This window comes from Phyllostomus hastatus, unplaced genomic scaffold, assembly GCF_019186645.2.
Source record: "Phyllostomus hastatus isolate PE091 unplaced genomic scaffold, TTU_PhHast_1.1 phas_scaffold_93, whole genome shotgun sequence".
Taxonomy (NCBI): domain Eukaryota; kingdom Metazoa; phylum Chordata; class Mammalia; order Chiroptera; family Phyllostomidae; genus Phyllostomus; species Phyllostomus hastatus.
Window position 1 is genome coordinate 46,789,776 of NW_025334042.1, and position 10,870 is coordinate 46,800,645.

The window sequence follows — 10,870 nt, forward strand, 5'->3', positions numbered from 1 at the left end:
AGACAATTTTGACTTGGAGTACTATTCAGAGACAATTCATTTCTGCCTTCTGTCTTCATGCACCCAAAGGCTCCAGGATTGGAAAGGCCAAGTTCTTCTACCTCATTTTTGGATCAGCTTTCTCCGCCTGCATCCCTGCATGGTGCAGATACAGGTATCAGTTGCTATTATTCACTCATATCTTTATACCTGAGTACAAAGAAAAGATACTAGAAAAAATATTTTAGGAATATGGTATTTTATCAATTACAAATGACTAGGCATGAGTATGGGATCGATGGGAAAGCATTCTCGATTGATTGCATCAGAACCCCATTAACTGTGAAGGGAATGTGAAACTCTAGTTCAGCATTCACGGAAAGTTATTTTCTCTGATAATGTGCTATGATTTGTGCTTGATGTTATCAAAATAAAGAAGAGAGATTTGGGGGGTTAATCACTTTTAATTTAGACTTAATGATTTGCATGTTATTGATCTTGAATGATTTTGTAATAGAAAGACTACTTTATTTAGGAAATTGGAAAAAATGTGAATAGTAAAGCTTAGAAAATTTTGTAAATTAAAATAAAATTTTAAAAGAACAGTGTTGCATTTGCAATGTGTTTTTCATATTTTCTGTTTCTCATATATCATATTACATTGATTAATGTAAGAAGCAAGATACATTTTGAATATTCATTACTTAGTAATTTATTTTTATGTTGATATCCATTGATAAACTGCATTTTTATGGATATTATCTAATGATTGCTTTTAGATGTTTTATTTTAACATAGATATCTCTGGCAACATCATACACAGAAAGATTATTTCTAAAATTGTAAGGTACATTTTTGGGATTAAAAATGCAGCTGTTTGGCTCCAACCTGAGATTTTTATTCAACTCATCTTGCAGGGGACACTGGTTTCTGGAATGTTAACCAATCTGCAATGTCGACTCTCTAGTAATTTTTTTTGCAGATAATGTATGGGATACATTTTGGGAAACACTCTGGTTGAGTCATTTTATAGTTGAAAAGAATTCATGAACTCTTTAACATATGTAGAGTTGAACATACATTTTTTAAGTCAAGATATTTACTTTTTTCTGAATTTCAAAAATATAGAATTTATACGTTTTGAGTTGATAATTTTAAAGGTGTTTTAGTCATTTAGAATGGTACTGATTTTGCCTAACATTTGTGTGTGTATATTGGACATTTTGAGCTAGATTAGCTGAGTAAAGAGGACCCAGCCGATTCAATCTGTTGGTAGATATTTTAAAAAATTCTTTTTGTAGTTTCTAATAATCATGGGCATAATATAATATAAGTTTTTCATATAAATCAGTCTCAGTCCAATGAATGCTTTAGGCATTCAAATTAGTGAAGGAACACACATTCATGTCACAGGCAGACATACACACACGTCTCTTGTTTCTGATGTGTTTCTATAGACTAAAATTTTGAATTTTCTTTAGACAGAAATCATCCTGCTGCAAGGTTTTAATGCAAAACATTTTTTCTCTTCATACTCTAGAGATGAGTGACCAGGAAGTAATTTATTTAACCCCAACAGATCTTCGTTTTCCTTCAGAGTCACCAAAGAGAGTAAGGCCTGGTGGCATCCAAAGGCCTGGGAAAAGTGATGGCAAAGGTATATGTTTAAGTATCTGGGTTCATCTGGCTCTTATGGATTGTCAGACTCTCAAAGTTTTTTTAAAAAGTTTTTATCTGTACTGTAGGTTCTCTGATGGTAATACCTAATCATAAGGGGGATAGTATAGAACACTTTTTTTTTTGTTTGTGAGAATGGAAAAATTAATGAATTCTTTAAATTTGAGAAGCTAATAGAATGTTTTCATTCAAATTTGGTCACAGGAATTTTTGAGGCCTTTAAAAGTAAAGAATAGGCTAGAATCTCAAGAAAACATTGCATTTTTTAGAGAAATAAAAGTCTAAGAGAATGTTTAAGAGATGAAAAATATGATTTTATTCAGACAAAAGATATTTTAGATGTCTTAAAAGTTTACTGGGCCTTGATGGCAATGAAGCTGTAAAGTGTTCAAATCAAAGAGGCATTCTAGTTTTTCTGTTCTCTCTACTTTCAAATATTGTCACAACTAAACTCTAAATTGAGAATAACTTTTACTATTTTAATATAGTGCTGATGATAAGACACAGCTTTCAGACACTGCAAACACAAACATAGGAGGATAAAGACAGCATTGTCTAGTGAAAACTAGAATTGGTGAGAAAGGGAAGTAGATCTCCAGAAATTCCTTTAAGGAAGGACCCCAATCACATTTGCTGCATCAGAATATCCACGATTGGACAGCATTTTCTCAAGATTTTTGACTGCTTTTTCTTTCCTCTGCATGATTGGTTGTGATCACAGCAAGGAAGGAATACACACAACAATGTGGGCGCTGATAAGTGTGTGCTATGTCTTTTGTCATCTGTGCCTTTCTAAGGGGGTGTGCATGTGAAATCCTACAGAACTGCTCTTGTGTGTAGGATTTCTCCAATGGGTGTGCATCAGTCAAAAATCTGAAACTTAAAAATTGTAACTACTAAATACAAATTTAGGGCAGTTTTGTATGATAAAATTTTGTAAAATTTTTAGAGAACAGTTATTGCTTTGTGTCAAATGGTGTTCCAGGGAAGGTTAGTAGTGGGCTAAACTCTATCCCTGATGATTATTATTTTTTCTTTATTTAAAGAGTTTGCAGTACCCTGGTGTCTCATTGCAGTGACTCTTGGGATCCTTTGTTTACTTCTGTTGATTATGGTCATAGTGTTGGGAACAATGAGTAAGTAATTGGAATATATCCTTTAAGTCTGAGTAATAGCACTAATCACCAATTTTGCAAGTAGTAAGAACACTCCATCAATTTTTACCTGACTGTAATAAGGGAATGTTCCTAGTGGCTCTTTCTGGTGATTTTTCCCTGGTCATGTCATGGTGTTATTTTCATGTCACTTACCTATTTCAATGACACTGCAGTTGTAATGAGCTGCCTCATTCTTTCTAATACATGTGGATATTCTTTTTGATGCAGGACTTAGACTATTCTGCATTCTAAGTTTATTTTAGATCATCATGAAACTTAGATAAACATTCTTTGAGAAACAACTGTTCAAAAGAAATTATTCTCTCCTATTTTTCTAAGAATAAAATGAAGAAATGATTTAGTAAAAAGAGTGATTCTGTATAAGGATGTTAGAATCATGAATTCATCAACTTTTATCTTTTATTTGAATTCCTTGATATCTTTAGAGAAAATTACTAATATATCATACTCAGATAAAATGACCTCCTTTCTCCTCTGATAATAATGGTGCTATTTCTTCATGTTTGTTAGTGCAGATTTTCATACTCAGAAGATGTGTTGCTAAATGTTAACTGACTGATTTGTACCTATTTTTAAATAATGTGCTGTTAAAATGAATCTAAAGTGAATGGTAAGGTATTGCCATCATAATTTTATTCAGATCTCTTATGTTATTTATTCTACACTTAAGTTGCTGATAGTGAGAAGTTTGATGTTTCCATTTCTATGGTCAATATACTGAGGTGTTACTTTCTAAATGTCAAATTGCTAATTAAAGAAATGAAATGAGTTGATTGTGAAAGGGACATTTGTCTCTTTAATTTCAACACTTAAGTATTATGAGCACAATTCTGTATAATATCTATTCTGTTAATTTTAGTTTTTCAGTGCATTCAAGAAAAACATCAACAGGATGAAATTCTACAAAACCTCAGGCTAAAGTACCACATTATGCAAAATGACAACTTCACGAAGCAACTTTTGACAAATAAGACTTTATCATGTGACATTCTTAAAATGCCTCAGCAGATAAAGAAACCGGTCTCACTCTTATCAGAAAAGAACAGCTGTCATAGAAAAGAGATGAGCTTTTCAAAATCTATGCAAAATACAGGTATGAGGGCAATCTTAGTTACAGATTGCATGATTTTTCATTATCCCTTCTGTAAAAGCTTCAAAGTTAATAACAAGCTTCTGATATATGCTAGTTATCTAGGTCTACTGGAAAGTTTTAATTTATGCTTCTTAGAAATAATATGAGTATTTGGGGTTGCTTATTTCAAATATGGGGTAGAGATCCCAGGAGCCATGTTTGCATTAGTAGACTTCTGTATTTCCCAAACTTCGATGGCAATTCTCATATTCCTACTGCTCCCCGAAGGTAAAATAGCATGTTAGCTACCCTTAAAACTCAGATAATTTTGCACTTGTGGGCAAATTAGTCATTTTTACTTTGTTGCTGACATTAAACATGAATGCTATAAAAATATAGCCTTATTTTTAAGGTTGAATCATTCTTCAAGTATGTATAGAACACACTTGTTTTTATCCAGTCATCTGCTGATGGACATTTGGGTTGTTTCTGTATCTTGGCTTTTGTGAATAGTGCTACGTTGAACATGGGAGTGTGGATGTCTCTTGGCATTCCAGGACCTCGATGAACCTCATGTCATCATTAGTGATAGCTACTGAGATTCCACTTAGTTATGGAAGGCTGGTAAATATATATGTATAGAAATATATAATTATATATTCATACACAAATATACATAATATAAATATAATCATATAAATGATAATTTCCCATAAATATAATAATCCATAATATAAATTACATTCAATATAATAGTTTATATAAATTATATAAATATAAATCATATATCTGATATAATAAATTATATAAATTATTATTTAATACAATGATTTATGATTATATAAATAATATACAGATAATGATAATAATTATTATTTAAAGATTGTATTTATTTTTAGACAGAGGCAAAGGGAGGGAGAAAGAGAGGGAGAGAAACATCAATGTATGGTTGCCTCTTACGTAGTCCTCGCTGAGGACCTGGACTGCCACCCAGGCATGTGCTTTGACTGGGAATTGAACCAGTGATCCTTTGGTTCACAGCCTGCTCTCAATCCACTGAACCACACCAGCCAAGGCCAAATTATTATTTATAAGTGATATAATAATTTCATTATATAATTACTATATAAATGTTGTATATTATTTAAAAATTTACATAAATAATTCATATATTATATGTAATAGTTTATATAATATATAAATTATGTTACTGGAACCCATATTTTATGATATATAATAATCTATATTACATAATACATCAATTATTATATATAATATATGCATATTATATAATTATTATATAAATAAATATAAATGCATATACATTTTTTACCTATATATATTGCTCTGCTTAACAGAATGCCAGATAACAAAATTTAATGTTTCACATGCTATGTTGTAGGCAAACTCGATAAGGAACACTGGTCCTGTTGTGGAAAAAACTGTTACTTGTTTATCGATGAAGATAAAAACTGGAATGGATGTAAACAGGCTTGCCAAAGTTATGGATTATCTCTTTTGAAGATAGATGATGAAGATGAACTGGTATCATGGACGATTATATTCACTTTTATTCCCCTGGACTCTGTCTGACACCCTCAGACCCAAGATATTGAGCATGGGGGGAGGGACCCAGAAAAAGGGACCTCCTGCTGTTCTTTGTGTTATGTCCGTTGAGTGGACAAAAATCATACAGTTAAGAGTCTCCCAGGAGACTCTGCCCACTAATAGGGACATTGTCTTGTATTTACTAAGCGTTCAAAACATATTATCTATCATGACCATTATCGTGTCCAAAATGGAAACCCCTTTGAGGATGCAGTTTGGGTCTTTGCAATTGTTCCTTCTAAGGAATCTGGAAGGAAACCACTCACAGAGCAAGCTGCCTTTCTGTTGAGGAAGTACTTAGTTTTTTGGTAAACACAGGTTGCAGCCAGTAGTTATTTCTCCCAATAAGGTGGCAACTAAATCTTGGAGTAACATGGTCAAGAGTTACTACAAGGAATCTTGTAGGTTCCTTGACTTGCAGCCAGGCTGCCTGCAGTCAAGTCCAGCTTTGGCACTTACTATTTGAGCGACCTTTGGTAAATGACTTAATCTCTCCCAGCTTCATCCCCAACTGCAAAATGGAGATGATGAGAAACATAAAACTGATAACAGTTTTACAATTTAGCCTCTTGATGATTTTCATTGCAGCTGCAAGCAACATTTACTGGATCAGTATTCCTATATATTGTATCAAGATGAGTATCTTTCAAAAAGAATTGCAAAAGGGTAAAATAGTGACACAATATCAAAGTTATCTATTCAATTTATTACTAATAAAAACTATCCACATGCACACAGTGTATTTTTACAGAGAAATGTTTGCAAAGATCAGCCTTGAAATATATATTTATCATTTAGGAAAACAACACAAAAGTTATACAAAAATATCTAATAGATATTTTAATAGTACAGAAGAATTTATGTTGTCATAAAATATTAAAAACACAGTTAATTTTAAACCTATATTGTAAAACACATTCATTTAATCAGACATTGTGTAATATGTCATTTTGATAAATTACATTTTTGGGCTAGTAAACATTTCTAAATTCAGCCCCTGTGTTCTTTACCCCTTCCAACCACCGAAACACAGCAAGGCTTTCTCTTATGAGGCTGAAGGTGCTAATGTACACCTCCCACCTATGCTTGTTATTTTAATATATTTATTTTGAAGATTTCCTCTTTCATTAATATTTAATAATTATTTTAATATTTAATAATAATAAGCATCATAAATTACTATTTATGTCCTAATGTTTGATATTTTGATTTTTTCCCACATGTTAAATAATCTATGACACTGGCAGCCGTTTTTGACATAGTGATCTACTAACAGAAAATTATGTTGGGAAATGAACACACAGGGGTTGAGGGTAGAAAGGGCTTTCTAGGAAGGAGGCGTGCAGGCCGATGGGGAGAGCAGCGGAGCACCCGCCAACCCGCCAGCGAAACAGCCGGCCGCTTTTCCTGTCCTCTTCATATGCCTAACAGAGGGACCTTTAGTCACATGGTATGTTTTGATTTTTGATAGGCCTTCCTTCAACAGCAGACTTATACAAATAACTACTGGATTGGATTATCATATAACGAAGGGAAACGTACATGGGAATGGATTGGCAATGGCACATCTGGAATGTAAGTCTCTGGAATGCATTTAAACTCTAGCATTGCTGTTGGGGTTGGAAGTATTATATATAAAAGTATCTTCTCTCATTTCACATAGCTTAACTCATTTTCAAGTAGAGGTGATTGTTGAGAATAGGTAGAATGATTAAGAAAGTGTTTTGGGAAATGTAGTTGAAAAGGAAGAGAAGTGTAATATAGAGTTATTAATAATAAAATTGTGTGCTAAACACATGCTTGGAAGAATATGTGTTATTAGGCACACAAAATTAAACACAGCCACGAAGTGATGTGAAGTGATTGGATCATCCTGATTTAGCTTTAGTGGCCCCTCCCATAATCACAAATGAGTATTCCGAGCATCCCAATTCATCTGAAACTTCTTTATTAGTTTATGTACGTGTTTACATATTATTTATAAATATGTGTGAGTATACACACAGACACTCCTTTACTATAGTTGTATTAGAAGTATAGTATTTTGTAAACTCTTAGGTTTACATGAAGAATAATCTGCTATTAAACTGTTTGATGATTTTTTAAAATCTTGACTATTATATTTTTGCTTCTAGGAATTCTGTTTTCAAATCTCCATGCTAATTACCCATTTTTTCAAGATGTCTTTATTTTCTTGATAATAGTAAACATACTTATTTTATACTTGGTATGTAATAATTCTAGTATTTTAAGTTTTCTGGGTCTAATCTATTGTTTCTGCTGGTATTTGCTCATAATGCCATTTTTCTTTGTAGCGTTTAGTGATTTTTTTCCTTTTTGAGCTGCTGTGGAAAGTATTTGAGAACTGACATGAAGGTGACTTTCTCAAGAAAGAATTTGCTTCTGTTGGAGGCCTTGAGGCACTATGAACATGGGCCACTTTAATTCTAAATGTGGGCCCTGAAAGTCATGTAGTTCTGGGCTGCAAACCGACACAAGACATGATGCAAGAAATTACCTTGATGTACTCATAGTCTGTGAGTGCACTTCAGGCAACTGTCTCAGAGGTCACAGAGTGGAAAGGTCATGGGTCATTGTAAGACACTCAATTTTTTTTGAAATGATAATGATTATAATATTTACTGAGTGTTCACTACCTGCCAGGCACAGTTAATGCATTTCCATGAACTGATTTGATGCTTACAAACACTAGACGATGTGGGTCCTATTGTTACACCCATTTACTGATGAGGAGACTGAGAGTGAGACACTAAGTATTTTGCTCAGCATGATATTCAAGAGTCTGCCTTTTAACCAGTTTGAGAATTAGAAAAGGAGACGCTCAAATTTTATGGTAAATTAAAGCAATTTAAAACACATCATGCTCCGCAAGGGGAAAGAAATGAGATAGCGTAGCACACTTGTGTGGGGCGGGATAGCTTGCTTGTCACACGAGGATAAGGTGCAAGTACATGAAAGGATCACTTGCATCCTGGGCCATGCAGTCTTCCCATGGCCCGACTCTCCTTGCTGCAAAACTCTTTCCTGATCTGACGATGGTGTGGTTTCTAAAACCAGACTTGTCGTTTGAGTAACAGGCAGAAGAGATGATGAGTGTTCACAACTCTTCTGTACTAGGCACACAACTTTTTCTGTACTAGGGAGATGCAGGAGCATGTTAAGCCTGCCCACAGCTGCAGCTTTCCAATTAACCTAAGGAGCAGCTATGGATTTTGTTTGTGTTTCTGGGGCAGAGAGCCAGCATAAGTATTGCCAATGATGACAAACTTAAGACTTCATGAATGCTGAGTACCTATGTGCTTTATGTACATTTTATATATGATAGTCTTGATTCTTTTCTATGTTCAGCACACAGGAGCTCTAGTTACTGTATCTATTCCTTAACACGTCTCCCAGTTACTTATCCATATTTCACTTACCTTATGTGTTTGGTCACATCTCACAAGCCGTCTAGTTTCATTTACCTTGTTTGTTTCCCTTTTTTCCCACCAGATTTGAATATTCTTAAATAGGGCAGCAAATGCAAATTACATGAGGGATGGTTTATGATTTTGGATTCTTTTGTGGGATTATTCTTTTGCTCTTCTGTTTAAATCTCAGGTTCAAGACAGTTCTGGGGTGTTTATACTGAAGATGTATCCCTTTGGCCTCAACCCTATGCACTTCTCTCCTATTTAGAATGGTGGGTGAAATTCCTTATTCAGCCTCCACAACTAGTTAAGGGAAAACTGGCTACAGCTCTTCACTTACCCTCCTGGGTTCCCACCTTTACTCAGTCATCCTTGGCCTGAGTGTGAATGTGCTTCTTGTCTGTCAGTTCATAAATTTATTCAAGAAGGTTTAATTTTTTTTGTATTCAACATTTTTCATTGTTTTTAATAGAAAGGTTTCTGGCACCTAATCCACCATTTTTCTGAAATAGAAGTCCTGCTTTTAGATATTTTTCAATAGATTGCCATGTTTTAGTTAATGGTTAGCTATGGGATTGAGAAGAAAAAGAAACAAAAGAAATAAAAATATTGATTAAACAGCTTCATTTCTGATTATATTTCAGTTCTACTTTTTTCTCCATAAAGTATATACACATGTGATGTGGTTATCTGTTTTACAGAAATTCAGTTCTTGTCTTTTTAATCTCTTGCTTGTATTGAAAAGAATAACATAAGAAAACATGTTTGCTATGTCATAATCCCATAGCAATATTGCAAGTAATTTTGCCTTCTGGCTGAAAATTTCCAGTGTGGAATAAAATGGGAGATTATGGGTGTAATTAAGAGGCTATGTGAGATTCTGATAGGTTAAGAGCACAAGATAATCTTTTAGTGATGAAGTTATGATTAACTTTTACCTACTTCTAATCTTTAGGCAACTGACTTAAAAATTATGACTCATGTTATTGTGAGCTTCAGAATTAAGCAACGGACTATATATGTTTCCTGTTTTACAGTAATCATGCGATAATGAATTTGACTTCTGGGAGAGGACAATGTGCATTTTTAACATCAACGAGGTTAGAAGCCATTGAGTGCTTGAAAACCTACAATTGCATCTGTGAGCACAACATTTCCCCTGCTTTGGATGCACTAAAAAGAAAAGGTAAATGGAGATTTGTCATTTTTAGTGTGTTTCCTGTTATAATATGTGGTTACTTAACAAATTAATGTTCTTGACTGCAGGACAGTCTAATTAAAACACAGATGAGCAAGACGATAAGAAAATCCTCTTCTGGATAATGATGTGGGATATCAGACATCCTCGATCTTCTTGGAGAAGAGGAGATTTTTTGCCTTTGGAGAGCAGAAACCCTTCTCTTTAATGAGCCTGTGGAATTATTCACTCTCTTTCCCTGCACTGCCCACAGAACCAATAGAAAACTCATAAATACCTGGGTTTTCTCCTTATTTTTAGGATAAACCATTTCAATAGTCTCCAGCTTTGAGAGATAGCACAATTAAGAACAAGAGCACAATTGTGATAGCACAATTAAAAATATAGGTATCATTTTCCCCCATCTAGCTGCTTACCTCCCATCTTAAAAATATATTTTGCCATAATTTCAAACTTGCTGAGTATCTCAAACAACACTTTAAGGAACTCTCCTATAACCTTTACCCACAGTTAGCATTTGTTTATATTTTACTATCTGAACTTCATTGAATTCTCTCTTCCTCTCTTTCCCTCCCATTGCTGATTCATTTGATAATTAATTGAGAATATTATGTCTCTTTATCTAAATATTTTACTAGAACAAGGACTTAGTCTTGGATAACCATAGCAAAATTATGAAAATCAGGACATTTAGCATTGATGTAGTACCATGGTTTTGTCTACAGTC

At 33.8% G+C, this 10,870-nt stretch overlaps 1 protein-coding gene across 1 annotated transcript; it reads left to right on the forward strand.

Annotated features, from left to right (window-relative positions):
• Nucleotides 1-1,521: 1,521 nt before the first annotated feature.
• LOC123812909 (killer cell lectin-like receptor 2) lies at nucleotides 1,522-10,328 on the forward strand. The gene is made up of 7 exons (XM_045829822.1): nucleotides 1,522-1,636; nucleotides 2,703-2,792; nucleotides 3,694-3,927; nucleotides 5,309-5,451; nucleotides 6,986-7,089; nucleotides 9,983-10,131; nucleotides 10,212-10,328. The coding sequence occupies exons 1-7, from the start codon at nucleotides 1,522-1,524 to the stop codon at nucleotides 10,223-10,225; spliced, it is 849 nt and encodes a 282-aa protein (XP_045685778.1). The 3' UTR covers nucleotides 10,226-10,328.
• The last annotated feature ends 542 nt before the right edge of the window (nucleotides 10,329-10,870 follow it).

Excerpts from the sequence above, each read along its gene's own strand:
- LOC123812909 (XM_045829822.1), top strand. The coding sequence starts at position 1,522 with ATGAGTGACCAGGAAGTAATTTATTTAACCCCAACAGATCTTCGTTTT. Across the intron at positions 2,793-3,693 it reads CATAGTGTTGGGAACAATGA|TTTTTCAGTGCATTCAAGAA; the intron begins GTAAGTAATTGG and ends TGTTAATTTTAG. Across the intron at positions 3,928-5,308 it reads AAAATCTATGCAAAATACAG|GCAAACTCGATAAGGAACAC; the intron begins GTATGAGGGCAA and ends GCTATGTTGTAG.